General features: G+C 38.2%; 2 protein-coding genes across 2 annotated transcripts; both read right to left on the bottom strand.

Moving 5' to 3' along the window:
• Window positions 1–590: 590 nt before the first annotated feature.
• Window positions 591–2261, bottom strand: LOC124174216 (glycine, alanine and asparagine-rich protein-like). The gene is made up of 2 exons (XM_046553311.1): window positions 2250–2261; window positions 591–1247 (listed from the first exon to the last, which is right to left on the bottom strand). The coding sequence occupies exons 1-2, from the start codon at window positions 2259–2261 to the stop codon at window positions 591–593; spliced, it is 669 nt and encodes a 222-aa protein (XP_046409267.1).
• Window positions 2262–10232: 7971 nt separating this feature from the next.
• Window positions 10233–17166, bottom strand: LOC124174041 (predicted GPI-anchored protein 23). The gene is made up of 3 exons (XM_046553180.1): window positions 16975–17166; window positions 11151–11734; window positions 10233–10392 (listed from the first exon to the last, which is right to left on the bottom strand). Exons 1-2 carry the CDS (start codon window positions 17047–17049, stop codon window positions 11180–11182), a joined length of 630 nt encoding a protein of 209 aa, XP_046409136.1. The 5' UTR covers window positions 17050–17166; the 3' UTR covers window positions 10233–10392; window positions 11151–11179.
• Window positions 17167–18519: the final 1353 nt, after the last annotated feature.

Below are 18519 nucleotides of genomic sequence, written 5' to 3'. Positions count from 1 at the left end.
AAATTATATTTGTGGTAATACTAATGCCATTCTATGCCAAATATTTTATAGTATATTAATGGCCAATTCACTGCGTAAATTATTGTAAATCGCGCATTCTTGAAGCCATTTCGTACATATTGCGTGTGTATTGGAATGGTGTTGAAACGAATTAATTTAGCGAAGTAAGCAGACAAAGAAAATATTTTGGATATTTTATTAAAAACAAAACAAGAGTAAATATATATGAAAAAATGCTTACACTAATTCTTCGTGATCACTATCTGACCTTGGGTATTAGGCCGCTTGCGCATACAAAAGGTTCAATATTCGGTCAGGCCACATTGGGCCCTGTTTTGTTGCTAGTGCTCATGAAGTTCTACAGAAGAATAACAACTTCAAATTCATAACGCATTGAAATGTGACGCGTAATAAACTTGCAGGAAATCAGTCATAGTTAAGTGACGGAGTCAAAATCAAGTAGGTATCTTGAGTAGCAAGATGATGGGTATAGGTCTGATGTCCCAAACTCCGTCCATAAGGATGTGGCAGTACCCGCAGTAAAACATTCAGACTTTACTCTCTTTCATGCTTTCGCCGAAAAGATACGCTCACACGTATGGGTAGATTCCTGACGATCCTGAACCAATACCCCCTGCTGCACCACCGCCAACTCCCGCGCTAGCAGCGTTAGCGAGGGCGTTCGCAGCGGCTGCAGCAGACGAAGCGGCAGAAGCAGCTGCTGTGGCGGCTGCTGCAGCTTGCGCAGCGGCGGAGGACGCGGCGGAAGCGGCTGAGTCAGCGGATGCGGCAGCGGACGCAGCGGCAGAAGCGGCTGAGGAAGCTTGAGCGGCGGCCGACGATGCGGTGGACGCGGCGGAAGCGGCCGCTGAAGCAGCGGACGACGCGGAACCGGCCGCTTGGGCTGCGGCCTGTGCGGCGGCCACGGCGTTAGCAATGGCTGCTTCAACACCACTGATTGACGAACCAGAGGCCCCGCCGTGGACGCCCAATGAAGTGCCTCCGGAAGAGCCCCCTGCAACAGCTGAGGAGTCTATGACCGCAATGGGAGCTGAGTATACTTGGACGGGTGCGGTTCTGGGTTGTTCTCCAAGGCGGATGCTTGCTGCGTCGTGTCCGATGGACAGTGAGAACCCGGAGCTACCTCCTTGTGAGACGAACGTGGGTACCGTCCTCGTTGGCGGGCTGTAGGTCTCTGCCGATGATCTCTGGGCGAGAATGCAGACGATGAGAGCGAAGGTGGAGATCTAGAAAAGGAATAATCGAAAGTAATAACGCCGTTATTAACTTACTGGAGCATTTGACTGTAGCTATCTATTAAATATAATAAACATTAATGCCCCTATCCGTAGAACTAAACACGCTTCACTTTTTCGACGCACGTCACGCGGTTCGAGCCACTTTACCGGACGATATGCGCGGCTATTGCTGAGAACAATCCATGTAACGATATCTCCTGTTATTCGTTGAGAAGTATTAAGAGTAGACTAATTGCTTTGCCATACCTTTTATTTACAGTAACTTTGTTTAGTTTATTCTATTTATTTTATTATACAACTATTTTTATGTACTCTGTACTTGAAGTTATTATGACACTGCAAGGGTTACCTGTTAGTGTTAAATAAATTTTTATTTTCATTAATTCTTTATATATTTCCATTCGTACCACGGAACAGAAAAGAACTCATCACCCTCTTCCCATAATGGTTTGGTATAATTCAGCGGCCGGTGAAGTGACTTATTTCTTCTTGTACAAGACAATTGCTTTTCGTCTATTTTTAAGTCCAATAGCGACAAAATTATTAGCGGAATCAGTAAAATTATTTCGTTTTTGATCAGGCATTCATCGATTTTTCTTTGTTCGATAATTTTACATCGCATTGAGTAGTATAGAAGGTTACAATCTGTAACATTAATTTTACCGCTTTGAAGGTATGAAGCTAAATGACGTCTTGTTTTTATTTACGGCCATAAAAAGCCATTTGTTTTAGAACCGGAGCAAAATATTAAACGTGAACCATTTGAATTGGAGGGTTTCAAGACTGGAAGACAAGGCCGGAGACAATTGAAATATGAATTATTTGACTTTCATGAGTGAAATTAGTAAGTTTGCTGATTTATACAGCCCGAGAAAATACTTTTAAATGTATTAGATTAATATCTTACTTTTGCTGATTAAAAATCTTACTTGAGTCCAAATTTGCATATTTTTTCACGGGGAGAGAATACAAAAATCTGTTTCCACTTACCGAGGGATTCATCTTGGCTGCTAGACTTGGTTGTCTCTCTTGGAATCAGAAGTGCTGAATGATCACTGCTCACCCAGGAGAGGCATTTATATGCTAAACGAAGCGGTCATCTTCCTCACGCTTAATGAAGAGTCTCGAAAGAAGTTGACTGCGGGTCATCATGTACTTCATTCCCACGGAGGCGCCTCAAAAGGAAGAAGACACTGCGCTTGAAATAGAACGCTTTCCCGGTGACCAAAGGCTTCCGGTCGCTTTCGTTACTTATTTTCAGCTTAATTAGTTGCTCAACAGTGGAGTTAACTGCGTAAGTTGAGTGTCAACACACTGTATAATTTTGTCTTTTCAAGAAATTTGAAATGGCAAAAGAAAATCATTTTAAAAATTCCATTGGCCGACGTCTTAGAAAATCGTCCCTGGCCTTGCCATGTTATTGCATATGCATTCCTATCTTCCTCGGCAAAAAAGTTACTCATATTCTCTCTGTTCAAGTTTTACTTTGACCGTTGTTTTTCCGAAGAGTTGTGCCTCGTTGCAAATGAAGCATGGAAATGTGCTCCTTGCGTCATCTTGGAACTACTTGCAGTCACGCGGCGATTGTTTCAGCGATAATATCCATGATATCCGACGTATTGATAATGATCTGGAAAGGTTTAAACCGGTCGAGTATTTTAATAAATCTGTGTGGAATGTAACAAAGTTTAATTTTTAATCCATGAAGATAATATCCGATTTGTTCTTTAACTACGCCTTTCAATTTATCCCCACGAGACACTTGTTTAATTTTTGTCATTAAAACATGAAACCGATAGGTTAATCAGTAATTTGGCGATGGTTGATTCAATGTCACTTTTGTCCACTGATGCGCTTCCATATTTATAAAAAAAACCATTACTTTTGTGAGTAGAAAGAAAATTGCGCTACGCCGCCATAGTAGCACGAACTCTTGTTTACAAGCGGGTTTATTCAGCGAAGCAAATAAAAAATTACGTCCTTATATTAAAAGACTTGCATGTTTTTTATCAACGAATTTAGTTAAAGAATGCTATCACTTGTGTATCTTCGTCATTTTTATATGGTCGCTATCCGTTCAATGAAACGTGAATTACTCTATTCTAAGCTCTAAATGAAAAATAGAGGCTTTTTTGGATATTTATAGTTTTTGAACAACATAAGTTCTTGCTCTGTATTTATAAGATCAACTCTGTACTAATATAGCTGCAATGTATTTTTCCCTTCGTAATATCTCTTTTACCTTGTTAAATCTCTATTTATTTTATTTAACCAGTTATTCCATCGTAAACGCTCTTTTTCCATATATTCATGGGCGGATCTAGGGGGGGCACGTGGGGCTGGTGTACGGGGGCACGTGCCACCCCCTAGAAACCTTAAAAAATATGGAAGATTTTAATTAAGTCCCATTATCATTGCATTCGTTTTGTATTACAAGGTATCCTTGTGACCCCAGAAAGATATCCTGGATCCGCCCCTGTATATATTATTATTTTTATAACCCTGAGTGATATATTCTGTAATAATATTGTGATTGGTTACACTATTAAGTCCTATATGTGCGCTTGGAACAAAGATTGTCGTTGAAACCAAAATTCCAGAGCTCTTGAATTACACCTTCGATTACGCACCATTTTCTGTTATTTGTTGAGATTTTATTTTGTAATCAACATTAATTTTGTGACTTTAAGCGTGGGTGATGATCGCCAATGCATTTTATCGTACCTAATTCCAGTGCACTGAGTTAATTGTTTTCATGTTGAGTATTTCTTACTCATATTCCATTATTCATGTGCAATTCCAATTTTCTATGAGTTTTGGGCATATTTAGCCGCTTGATAGATCATTTGTCCTTGGGTTTACACTTTGAAAAAGGGGCAAGGCTTGCCAGTTGAGAGGCTATGTTTGGTCCCAGGGGTTATTTTGCTCCATCTCCGCAAACCAGTACAATATAACCCGCATCGATGTAAAACGGACTAGTGCAATGCGTTACTGCTTTTGGAGCACTTCATGTCATTTCTATTCACGGCCGAAGACTACAGATTCTCACATTCAGAGATGTAAGTAAATGCTATTCTTTCGTGCAAGGTTCTACCCGCTGCACTCTACGTTTAGGTCCCAAGACCACCTATTGATTAATGAAAATCCTCATATAATAGGCGGTACTTACTTCGAAATCGCGGTACCGTAGTGGTGATAAGAATGAGACGACTTTGTGAATCACCAATCTCTAAGAAATTTGATTAGTCGTCTTATGAATGAAATTACATTAAATAATTCACGAATATGATATCAATATCTTTTTTTTTGTTTGGTTTAATTTTGTTTGCTTTACTAGGATTGTGTCATATTTATATTCAAAGAGTTGGTGGTTCTTACTCATTCGAGGCCACTATTTGCTATTGTCCTTGAAAGGATAGTGGTAGCCTATTGAGCGCTATAGGGGTCTCGGGTTCAAATCCCTGGTGAAGTCTTTTAACACTCCATTAAATGCGAATAGGTCCAAGGAAAAACCAGCCTACCGTGAATGTGTGTAGTCATACGCCCCAGCCGTAGTCCGGGTGGAGCTCTACCCTCAATATTATAAACCAACGTACAGATTGAATATCTAGGTAATTTAAAATCCTTGAAAAATTGCCAGATTTGCTCAATTATAGTATACAGACGTTTCCTGCCATTCCCACTGGAATAGGTGTTACACCAATTACATTTTGGTCGATCAAAAATGACTTAGAACTTATATAAAAGCATAAACTTTATGTAATGAGATCCATATGAAACTCGAAGACTGTATCATTTTATTAAAATATTCCTGATACTTATAATTACTCTTGAAATTGCTTATAATTACTCTTCTAATTTTCTTCATCGAGTGACGACCACGATAAATTCGCTTTCCGTTTCACAATTCTGGAAAAGATAATTTCAAAATCCTCATTTTTATACACGCACTTGTGGAAATACTTGCCTAGTCATAAGAAAAATTTTACCCCCTCATCTATCTAAACCAACGTACAGATTGAATCTATGGGTAATTTAGATTTGCTCAGTTATAGTGAACGACATTTTCTGCCTTTCCCTCTGGCATAGATGTTACACCAATTACATTTTGGTCAATCAACAATGACTTAGAACTCATATAGAAGCATTAATGAAAATTAGATTTCATTCCCGAATATGGAGAATGTTATATTTTACCCTCCTACATATGCAGTTATATTTCTGCTAGGTCTGATGAGGTACGATTTAACGGTGTTAAATATGTAATTAGCGGTATTAAACTAATATCCTTGGTCTGTTGCTCACAGAAGGTATACTTCTGCTATTTTATTCATGCCGTTGTAAAACCTATTTTTTAAAAGGGAGGTAATTAAATGAGTGAATTGCGTTGAATTTTTCCTCCAAATCCTTTGAGGAGTCTGGTTACATCACTAAACTAACCTGACACTTCGGAACACAAAAAAGGATGATGGAAACAAATAAGTTTTAATCCTTTTTCCGTACCAAATGATTACGCCCATATCCATCTAAATGGTTGGAAGGTTAAAACACAAAATTAAATTTTATCTAATGAGATTCGTTAGAAAATCATAGAATGTTTCATTTTATTAAAATATTCTTCATAATCATAATTAATATTGTCATTATATACTATTATAATTTTACTTCATCGAGTGACGAATACGATATATTCGCTCTCCGTTTCATAATTCTGGAAAAGAGCATTTCAAAACCTCATTTTTATTCAGTAACTTGTGGCAATACTTGCCTAGTCATAAGAAAAATGTTGATTTCTCATAGAATGATGTCATTCGGACAAATAATTGTAATATCTTAGTTCTATCATTATATTCAGGATAAAAGAAAGTATAGCTATGTCACCTAAACGAATTTATGCTGTAAGAGTAGTCAAATCTGGGTTCATTAAACCTTAAGCATAATATATGATATTAAACCTGCTAACACCAATTAGCCTCTTGAGGTCTAATTCCTTCCCTAACCTTCAGCCTGGTAAACCCTGATGGTGAACCCTGGTAAACTAAGTAATCCTGTGAAAGATTGGGTTACCAACCCCAGTGGAAAGCAGGATCAGGGTAAATAAGGAAGAGAGAATAAAATAAAATAAATAGACTGCAAAACAGAGAGATTTAAAATGTCATTCTTCCCTCGTACTATTAAGGATAGCAACGTTGTCTCAATTGATAGGATTGATGGCGTCGCTCGCTAGGATCACTCATTGCATGTTTTTTCGTACTTCTAACCTTGCATGTATTTGCTCTAGGAATTACTAACCATTAGCAATTTTTTTATGGATAAGCATGAATATTTCGCTAGTGTGCGTAATATTTCTAAGACCGTGCGGTGTCCATGTGGCGGTCCTCTTGCATGCTGCATGTTGGTGATTTGTCACCCCCTGCCAAACACCCTAGAGGAGGCTCGCAGGGTATTATGTAGATGTAGATGTAGATGAGAAATGGTCTTCCGAAATATGGGTTATGAATTGGGCCAGCAGTCCACATATGTAAAACAATTACAAGCAAAAAAAACTCAGCACACAGCCTTGGAACAAAGCTGGATTGGAAATCGGTGAGCGACAAAAAGCAACAGAAATGGTCATGAATATCGGCATTCGGAATATGAAAGGATTTAAAAATTTACAGCTTGAGGCCATCAGCGAAATGATTAGTAGAAACATGGGTGTTGCAATATTGTCAGAAACGAAAAATAAAGACTATGGGACAGAAAACTTTAAAGAATCCATACATTGCTACCGTGAATTTCACAAGAGTGAATGAGCTGCAGAGAAGGTGTAATCCTTACTTGTACTTTGTATGCATAACGCGCGTGCTCAAGTTACTTGATCGGAATGCTTATGTTGGTTTACTTGCCTTTACGTATATTATAAATAAAGATTATCATTCATTCATAGTTTCTTTGGATCAAGCGACCAAGACTCATCCATTTTCTTCCTTTCCACTGCCCTCTCTAATTATACAATCAATGCTCCAATTGGCCATATAAATTGACACGGAAAAATTTCTCTTGAAAAATCACTCAAATTACTTACCTTTCAATGGCGTTGCAAGTAATGGTAAACCAGTTGTTACTTTTTTGACTGAATAGTCTATCCACGCGTTGCCTTATAAAACGAGAAGGCGGTGAATCGATTGAATATTTTCTCTATTCATTTGAGAATTTTGATATAAAATTGTAGATACTTTATTACCAACTGAATTTTATAATTCGTCAGCTGCTAATAGTCATTATTTTTTTCACTATATCCATGACTGAGAGTATAATTAATTTTCTTTAAAAGCGAAGCGTACGTAAACCCATTTTTAGTAATAAATTATGAATAGGTAATTTCTATAGATATATTTCATATATATAGATATTTATAGAAATTTACATTTTTTTCTGTTCGACAACTTCACTACAGTCAACTAAAATTTAAATTGAGTAGGTGGAAACCCCAAGAGTACAAACAATTTTTTTTCTAAACAGAGGTAGGTGCTGAAATTAATAGAATAAATATGAAAAATCTTGGTGACCAAGGGATACGAGTGACTCTCTGTTCTGCGCTGATATCGAGTGGAAAATAAAATGCACTTATATAAATTCGCTATTAATCGAGACTCCTAGGTGAAAATTGATTTGAATCAATGATAAAAGAAATGATTTACATAATCTGATACAACAATCATAAGGAAATTTCCACCGGCTCTTCTCTTGGCGTTTATATTCGCATGAGAGAAGGCGATGAGAGCGAAGGCGTATATATGAATTAGATTGTCGCTGAAATTCGCCGATTAGTTTTTTTTATTAATTAATTAATTTGTCGTCGGCCGAAAGGTTGATTTTATTTTCGAATGCGAGGGGAATATAGTCTTGTCGCTAGAGATAACTGGACCAAGGAAGTGTGATAATATAAAAATGAACAGGTGAGAGTTGGCAGAAGATGTTTGTGAGACTTTTTGTTAATACATTTTTCCGAGTTCGGGCTCTGGTGGAAAATATATACAGAATTCAGGTTTCAGTCTTCGGGTACGTAATTAATCGTGCTTCGAATTGGTTTTGCGGGTTAGTTGAGAAATGAATAAGATTCGTGAACAGCTTAATTCTGAATATTATTTCGTATGGGTTAGAAAACAGGTGATTTTGAAGGAAGGACGTGTGTAGCCTTGGGTTATTTACGTAGCGGCTTCCGAGAAGATTCCAACAGGTAGACTTCGGAAGCATGGATGGAAGATGCATTAGGAAATTTTGCATGTTGATGAATAGGGGTGACGACTAAGCGGATGTTTTGGAATGTAAGATTCAAGAGATTCATGGAAACACTGTAGAGATAATCAAAAGAACTGGAGCATAATGGTTAAAGAGGGAGAAGCTAGTTTTGACTATAATTGGAAGGACTATTTTACCTAGATTAATTATTCTGGGGGATAGGGCAAGATTGATGTAAAGTTAGGTTGATTAACACTAATTGAGGACGACCCATGATATGTTATTCTTAAAATAAATGTGACTTTAGGAAATAAGTAAGCACGATGGTACTTCTGAATGGATCGGAGGCACCACAAGAGATCTAAAGGAGCGGATAGGAAACAGCCTAAGCTCATCAGTATATCCTCATTTAGTGGGAGGGGCTGCGGTCTCTCTGGACCCCATTCATTCACGCCCCTGACAAGAGTGACCAAGAGAGTTCACATTGCGGCCTGTGGTCAAGTTATTACAGCTCGTTGCGATCCACAGTGATTCGATAGACGGTTATCTCCAACATTTATTAAACAGGACTATTAAAATTGAAGTAGTCACTAAATTTTTACTCGTGTTGTTATGACATCTCTTGCATTTTATCGGATGAAGTCTTATTTTGAGCATTAATGTAAAAGGGGATTTTGTGTATAGGTTTAATTAGTCCGCATTAAGCCACATACGTGTTGACGTGTCTTTCGTTGATGGTTTTATAATCAAAGGTGAAGTTTTCGGTTCCTCTCGTGCTTTTGTGTAATTTTATGTTGCAATTATTCTGATTAATTCAAGCTGTATCAATGCCTTATGAAGGAAAGGATACATATTGCTCTCAGTAATGACTGGAATACGAATGAACTCAACAGGACTTCTCAGTCGGTTTTAATATTTCTACCTGATCGTGTTTTTAGTCACCGTATTTTTCAACCTGGTGTATTATTGTCGATTCCTTAGCACAATTAGCCATAAAACCATAGCCATAAGTGGATACAAAGTTAATGCTATGTTGAATTATTTCACGCACGTTCCAATGGCTACTAGTGTTATACTAGTCCAGATGGAATTCTTAAACGGATGGATGGAATACATTATGGTATTAAGTTTATATAAGAGCATTTGGTTTTGCTGCATATAAGTCATTATTTGATATTTGGCGCCTAACTCATGGTGAATTAGGGATATTTATAATTTGATATCATGTTTTATTCTTTGTTTTTTTCGGCCAACTTCTTATAGATATCAAATTGGTTCATACTATCGCTTTAACTTAATTAAATCGCAAAGTATTAAAATCAGTTTGAGTGATACTTCATGTCTTTGATGTACTTTTAGTGCAAGTTCCCCATTTTTAGTTAAAATTAACTCGATAACTCCCATTGTAACTCCTTGGTCGAAAGCGGTTATAAATATCAATTCATGCTAATTTATTAGTTGCCCATTGAATATGCTCCTGGAGTTAGTTTGAGCCGTTGGTCAACTAGTTCGCGTCCAATAACAGTTTAGGGAATGATTTTGATGAGGGGATATATTTATCATTGAAGTTATTGACGAAGGTTTGAGTAATTTTGTTTCAATAAATTAATTGCTTAGACCAGGAAACATTTGTCCGCGCTGTCGACCACAACATTATTTATTCACTGAAACATAAAAACAACAGCCATAAGCGGCCGTTTAATATACTTTTGGCGAATTAGCCAGTGGGTTTTTGGATTAAAATAATGATATATTTTAAAATTTTATTTACAAAAAGGTGGTGTATTGATATTTACATGGTGATGGATACACTGTAAGAAATAATACTGACAGCGTTCCGATGACGTGCCGATTGAATTTTCATGGTAAACTGAAGTCTCGTCGAATATCGAAGAAAACTTAGCTCCACCTGTAAAAAAGAAATGACATAATGAAATTCAAAGCTCAATTTAATAATGAAGATAGGCTTGTTGATACTTCTAACATTGGTGACTCAAATTTATTGTGGCAATTTAATTTATTTTCCCTCAGAAGCCATATTAGACAGAAAAAGTCTATTAATTGCGTTACCAGTGGTTGCAATTTGAAGTCACCGAAAGAAAAAAAATGCTGGGAAACACTTTGGATGGATTATTATATATGGTAAGATGCAACTTTCATAAATCCACAGAAGCAGTGTCTGAATTTTTATGCCTGTTCGTTAGTTGATAATTATAAAGAAGAAAGAAGAATAATAGCATTATAAACTTGCGGCGGGGGCGAATATATTTATGAAGAATTTGGTGCGTTTTTAGGGGAAGCAGGGATCTATGGAGAAAGAAACCGGAAAATATTCCCCTCAACAGAATGGGGTGGCCGAGATCATATCATTTGGAAATTTTCAGCTGGTGAAGCTCGGGTTAATATAAAATTTAAGTCTTCTGTTCAGTTCCAGGTGACGCCATTTTAAATAATTACTGATTAGAACCATTAGAACTTTTGCGGAGACAAAAAAATGTGTTTCAATGGCGGAAGTACCCTTTACGCGTGCTCTACGGAACTTTCTTGTCGGAAATACGAAATAAGGCAAAAAAAAATCTTTCGCGATAAAAATGTACATTTTTTTGGTCATTTTATCTGCGACCTTTCTTCGGTGACCATTTTATATCGACTGAAACTTTTACTCGCCTCGTAAGCGTTCGTTGAAAATCATAATCTCATGCGTAAGGGTAGAATCCAGACGACCCTGAGCCGGAACCCGCTCCTGCACCCGAACCCGATCCTACACCAGCTCCTCCACCTATTCCGCCACCTACACCTCCACCGGCAGCGTTTGCGAGGGCGTTGGCGGCCGCTGCTGCGGAAGAGGCGGCCGAAGACGCTGCTGTGGCGGCTGCTGCAGCTTGTGCGGCGGCGGACGCCGCGCCGTTCGCGGCAGAGTGCGCAGACGAGGCTGCTGAGGCCGCGGCGGAAGCGGCGGAGGAGGCCTGGGCGGCGGCCGATGATGCGGTGGATGCGGCAGACGCGGCTGCAGACGCCGCGGAAGAGGCGGATGCGGCAGCCTGGGCTGCGGCTTGTGCGGCGGCAGCGGCGTTGGCAATGGCGGCGTGGATGTCGCCGATGGAGGGACCGGAGACCACGCCGTGGGTCGGTCGCGAAAAGCCTCCGGAACCGGAATGTCCGATGGTGGAGACGGCGCCGACGGGCGGGCTGTAGACCTCAGCGTGTGACCTCAGGGCGAGGCAGCCGATTAGGAGGACTAGGGCAGAGATCTGAGCAAAAGAAATTCACCGGTCGTCAGAGAAACATCATCAATGGGTTTCCTCTGAATAACGTCGTTGTTGTTATTTTCGCGAATATTATAAATGATTGTTACGCTAATTAGTTATAAATTATATCTACGAATCAACATCTGACAGAAAAAAATCGGGCTTTAAAGTCATATTTTGGGAAAAACATATTCATAATTCGTTGATCTCTATTAATTTTTGTTGCGCTTTACTTCTAGCTGATTCTAAATTTCGTTATGAAAACAATTTTCATAATATGTACGATTACATGTCAGTATGCATAAAAATATGACCTGGCCACCTCTTTTTACAACTTTTTTTGTGATTTTCTAGTTTTTATCTGCTAAATCTAATATGAAAAAGCGATACTAGATATAAAATGAGGTAATTGCTGGAATTGTTGGAATTTCTACAAGTGTCAATTTTAAAACATATCGATTGAAAATGCTTCATACAGGCTATTGTTATTGTTCTTTTTAGTACCTAAGTATGTGATCCAAGGAAAAAAATGTTTAGTTACTCCACTGCGTAAGAAAGGTTGCAAGCGTCGCTTTGAGTCGATCAATAGAACTGGCTCAGCTACAATATCAAGGACGTGACTTAGATAAGAAAGGTTTACGGTACTGCTTCATTGGAACTTCATGAATCACGCTGAGTTGAAACATTTACGCCCAAACGGAGAGTTGCTTACATGTTTTCTGATGACTTTATTCGGTCGTGCCTAAATATTTAGAGCCTAGTGGCTTACTTTAGATGTATGAGATAATTTGAATAAGCAATTGTAATTCCGAGGCAGTAAAATCGTATCATCACATTTTTTCTAGCCCACAACTCACGATTTAGCGGGATGCACTCGGAACAATGCAGTTGTGCATATAAAGGCATGTCTGAATTGGCAGGGCCGAGATTAATGATCACTGACTGATTAATTTAAAAAAAGGAATACGTATGATATAGAAAATAAAATTGACATTAAAAAAACGTTGAATAATTTCGGTAGTATTAGTGTAATTACAACGATATTTCTTAGCGGCGGACGATACACAGCTGAATCACAGAAAATTCACCTCGTTTCGATGGGGCACTCTGGGCAGAAGAATTCTTTTATTTTCACTGACAATAAGTGCAGGTGAAAAAGCAAGTTATGAAAAACTGGTTTAAGTAAATAAAATGCATTTTTACTTTTGAAAGAAAATTTGCATAAAGAAATTTCGAGCTTCCACTAGGCAAAAAAAGGTAATACCGTGCGTAGGAAGTGACTTACCGAGGGAGTCATCTTGCGTTGAGATCTGTGTGTTTGGACCTCCAAGTCGTCTGCTTCTGTGACCGATCTTCCCTCGATTTAGTTTTTATATGCCGGGCTGATGTTGTGTTTCCTGACGAAGGGAGGATTTGTGAGTCTGAAACGCGGAAAGATTTTAAGAGGCAGGAAACATTCAAAATTCTCACGAGAACAGAGACGCTGGAAGGCTAATGCCTTATAATAGAAAACTTTCTTTGAAGTGTCGCTGAAATCTCTCGGTTAGTGCCGCCATGCATCGTTGCCTAAGAAGGAAATTATAACTCGATGCTAAAGGTCGACATGCGAGATGTTTTTGAGGGCGTGTACTGCTTTTCAGACATGCAAATGCTTTCAAAAGTTAACCTACGAGTTCACATCACAGTTATATGGACTGAATTTCCAGTATTGTTGCAGAGTATAGCAAAGAGAACGGCTTAACCATGTTTATGATTTCTTTCGTATATGATCAACTTAATTTGAACCAACTGAACAGGTAAAAATTACCTCAATACTGACAAAAGATGGAATTCATCATAAAGCTATCATCATCACCTTGAAATTTACAGGGCATATGAAATTAGCGCGGGGCTAAATTTGCCTTTATCTCAAATTTGAATAGTTGACCTCCTTCATTCGGCATTGTGCGTTGGAGCCAATGATGTGCTCGTTGAAATGAAATACATGTGAACATTTTTATTTGAGCATCGTATAAAGCGTCCATTTATATAATTACTGTGCAAATTCATAATATACATTACATAATTGGAGTGTGAGAAGAAAGCTTGGACGGACGATGACTGGAGGAGGCTTTTTGGCTACAGAAAAAAGCGAAAAAAGCATCTACTTCCAGCGAACAATTTTGAAATGCACTTGTTTTATGCTAACATGCCGTTTCTATAAGGCAATTGTAAGTTTATAATATTCCGGAAGTCGCACTCTTCAAAGCACCCTCTCCAAATGGGCACCTTTTACGTTGTTGCGTTTTGCCTCACGATTTCGAACGTAGCTTGAAAGTGTTTGTATGTTTATCACAAACTCTGAGGCAACAAATAAAAACATATAAAGTCACTGAGTGAAACAGGATCGGTGATGAAGGATTAATTTTGTTTTTGGCAAGTGGAGTTCCAAAAATGAAATTATTTCGCAAGCATATTTCGGGTGTTTCGAGTCTTTCAAATAGCGCAATTTGAAAAAAACTTGCAATTATCCCCTATTTTACGTATCACTGTTTTTTCCTAATAGAGCTTATGTCAAATAATAAAAGTATTTATTTTCTTCATACATAAGGTGCAGGGTTAGACATGTTCATAAAAAATAACGGTTAACTCGATCAGCCGTTAAAAATATTTGTATTGGCTCAAGTTATCGCTGAGATATTCGAGTTTATGTCCGAGAAAAACTATGGGTGATGAAAGTCGTTCGATTCTTAGGCCATGCTCTGAGTCGAAGGTCAAGTGCTGACATTCTATAGCAGTGGTTCCCAAACTGTTGGACCACGTGGGCTACTCCATCTTTAATTAAAGTTTTTGGCGACAGGTGTCTCTTTCTGTTACACGGATCATAAAGCCCTAGTTACTCGGTATATTAGCCTGTGAGAGTTAATACCTAAATGTATGAACGCAAGAATACACTATTTAATCACCCATCTTGTGCAATTGCATGCACAGAAAATAGAACCTGTGCTAATTTGTTTCATGCAATCGCACATCTGTCGTTCCGGCCGACCAAAAATTGTCCAGGCATTTATAGACATTAGCTCGTATCGTTTAATGTTCCGCGTAACCAGGCATAAGAGGGCGCATGCGTCAAATGCCTCATGCACGATCGGTCTATATTGATGACTGATTCTCAGCTGAAAACTTAGAAAATCATCTGGAAATTTTCTGGGCATATGAAAGAGTGGATGGTAAAAGTTGTTGAATTTTTAGTTCATGGTCGAAGTCGAAGGTCAAGCGCTGACATTCTAAAGCAGCGATTCCTGAACGCAGATTAATCAAACAACCTTCGATTTACTTAACTGTTATAGCTATCTTATTTAACCCTTTCGTAACCAGAGCTGTTTAAGCTCTGGGAGAAATTAAATTTCAAGACTTCTCATTTTAAACTTTTGAAAATTTTCTGCTCAATCATAATTATTTTGGCAGCTACACATTTCGCCATCAAACTTTACCGCACAAAAGAACACGTAGTTTAAATAGATGTTACTTGGAAGCAACATTGGGCTATAATGGGTCAAGGGTGCCAGCTAGACTCAGGTACATAGGCGGATTAATGGAGGGGAGCACGGGGGCATGTACCCCCCCCCCCAGTCGCTTACAAAATAGACAAGATATAATTACGGTTATAATTACGTTCGTTTTATTTTGTGGATAACGGAGTCTCAATCATTTACTTTAACGTTAATAACTTTAGTATCAAAATGAAGAGAATAATTTCTACTCTAATTGTTGCATGTTTTTTTGAATCTCAAATATGATAAGACCTGTCAGACCCTTGTGCCCCCCCCAGAAAAAAATCCTGGATCCGCCCCTGCTCAGGTAAATACATCATGGTACCTTTATTTACATAGAGTTACGTTTACTTTCGACCCATGAAATATAACCACATCAACAGGCCAATGGATGTTTATAATACATAAAATAGAACTATAATGGGACTACTTTTAATTCACATTGGAATCACTTGATATGATATCAGTTTGTATTGTATTTATAGTTCGATTTCAGGCGCAGGGAGGGCGCTGCTCTCGGCTCAATTAGTGTCCACTGTAAAATAAAGGGATAAAATTATTCTAATTTTCTGTGCCTTGATTTTGTTCTTTAACGTAGGTAGTTGTGTGTTGAGTGTCGTAAATGATGGAAAAACTTTTTAAAGAAATCACGAGCGAAAAGTGTTTGTTTTGATTCGCGAACCAAACTCCTTAACACCATATGTCTGTATTAGAATATCACATCGGCAATAATATCAAAACAATGAATTAAGTTTTTATTGTGAATGGTTTTCAAGTTTGGTCCATCTAACTAATTTAGCCTATCTCTTTTTACACCTTTATCTTCAATTTTTACAATATCCGGGAATTCAAATTTGATGTTAAATTTTTCGAAATAAAATGCTTCCAATTTCTTATCTCATGTCTTCCTGACCCCTTATTTTTCGTTGGCTCTTCCCTTCATTTTTTTCCTGGGAAGATTTTCTCTCTCAGGATTTTATTGGCAACCTATAATGCATTATTTTATCCAGAGTAATTGGCACCTAATCGTGGTTTACGGAATTATTTGAATCAAAAATATTGAATTTAACTTACGTGGTTTCTTTTGAATCGCGGGTGTTATTCGATTTTCCTTAAATGATAGGAAAAAAATTATTCCTGCCACAATAATTAGCTGTACGGAGAAATATCAATGATGTGAAAAAGGATTTCGGAGCATATTGAAGTCCTTAAAAATAAGTATGGTGTAAATTTTAAAAGAGGAGCAAAATGTGAAAGGAGGTATTAAAACTATAGTTCGAAGATAAGAGATGACGCTAAGACTCATAGATGAAGAACATATTGGTCGAATTTTGCTGGTAAAATATAACATCCCTGGCAAACCTCGGAGAAGGAGGAAGATATTATCATTATCACGATGTTCGAAAGAAGACGAAATGCCTGAAGCTGTGAACGTTACCTTGTATTTCACCGAGTGAGGAATAAAGTTTTAAGTGTATGTTCTTCGGTATTGGCCTCAATTTTCATGATGCAAGCTCGGCACTTCACCGTCATCATCAGTCGATAATCTGTAGTTTTTAATTTTTTTTTAAATTTTCAACTGTAAATTTGACGCAGATCTCCACTCAATTCTCCTATCGCCTAATCTCGCGTTTGAAACTTACGAAATTAAATGACACTTACATAATTCCTCTAATTCACATTCTTCATCACTTGCTCCATATAACTAACCTTTGGTATTGCTAGGCCGACATTCTCTACCGCTTTTCCTTTAACGATTGTTTTCATCTGACGAACGTTTCCCATGACGTGGCCGTTTATGTTGTCTTCTTCTCAAGGTTTTCAAAGGACATCTCGGTTCTCTCATTCTTCTTAAAACTTCCGCTCTGGTCACAAACCGGTCACATCGTCCATTGGAAATTCACACTCTACGCCGATGATTCGCATATATGTGTAAGCTAAACTATCCATTCTTCTAGTGATTGATTTGAATCGGAGTGGGGGAAAGGTGGAGGGGCTCGAGGGAGGAGGAGAGCGCGGGAGTCCGAGAATTTCTCCGCTCCTATCACGTCATATCTTTCCCCTCGCCTCCCACTCTTTCACTGCAGCAACGGTGAATTATTACTGGAATGGATTTATGGCACGCAGTGCGTCTCTATCTCTCATTGCTTCACAATCAAGAGTGTAAATAAGTGAGGCCCATCCCATGATAATGAATGACGATCCCGAAACGTCGGCTGCCTTGAAATTTTATAACCCGGCGGCGAGCCCGGGAGAAGTTCACTCAGTGCTCACCGGGAAAGTGTTAAATCATTCATATCATGTGATGGCTCTTTGAAGGATCAACCAACAAGAGCTACACCTACATAATATCCTACGAGCAGCTTACAAGGTAACTGGCTGCGGATGACTAATCACCAACATGCATCACACAATAGCTCTTGCGTACTCCATAGTTATCATCCAATCATTACTTGTCACATAACATGAATTATTACTTGTGCACATTGCGTGAGTTCCATGTTCCAAAATGTAAACAAAAACTTGTAGTAAATAAAACACAGAGAGTAATATTTCACTTCTAAAAAAAGTTAATGAAAGTGCGTTCCGTCACTGCTAATTTTGCCATGACGTCACTGCCTAACACCTCCCGCCACATGTTATTGAGGCTTGCGAATGAGTTTGCGTATCGTGCATATAAATACACCAATTACAATGTGAAGAATAACTACCAAAATGTATAACTAGCAATCAAAATTCCATGGCTAGCCCATGAACATAAAAAATGATAAGGGCTCCACTAACTTATGAAATCATTCCAGGCTTGACGTGGTAGGAATTCGATGTAACCATGATAAATATCTTTTGAGATAGGTATACGAATTTGGATAGGGAGAAGAGCTATTGAAAGTTTATTTCATAGTGTAATTATGAGTCACAATATGGCTGATTCTACAGCTTTTCAATTCCTTCCATATGGTATGCCGTTCTGCTTTGATGTAACCAGTGTTTGAGTTTTTTACGGCCGCGGGACAAATACAGGAGGTCGGTCGCTGCTCATTTCACTAAAATATGAAGTTTTTAGTCCTTAATTTTACATTTATGTTCCATTCTTAGTGTTCACACCTTTAAGAAACATTTTTTTCTAAACATTTTCAATCGTGTATTTTTAGGATGCTCATAACCTTGTGAGCTCCAGGATACTATGCTCATGCAATATCAATGTAGCAATACATCTACCATTTTTATGTACGAGGTGATCTGTGTTGAAACTAT

Source organism: Ischnura elegans, chromosome 2 (assembly GCF_921293095.1).
Source record: "Ischnura elegans chromosome 2, ioIscEleg1.1, whole genome shotgun sequence".
Lineage (NCBI taxonomy): Eukaryota > Metazoa > Arthropoda > Insecta > Odonata > Coenagrionidae > Ischnura > Ischnura elegans.
Note: the sequence above shows the minus strand (reverse complement) of the source record. Positions and strands in the feature narration are given on the sequence as shown.

Bases quoted from the DNA above. Each gene is read 5' to 3' on its own strand.
- LOC124174041 (XM_046553180.1), bottom strand. From the start codon at position 17,049: ATGGGAAACGTTCGTCAGATGAAAACAATCGTTAAAGGAAAAGCGGTA. The intron at 11,735-16,974 runs GTTAGTTATATG...TCTTTTGCTCAG, and splicing joins TCGGCCTAGCAATACCAAAG to ATCTCTGCCCTAGTCCTCCT.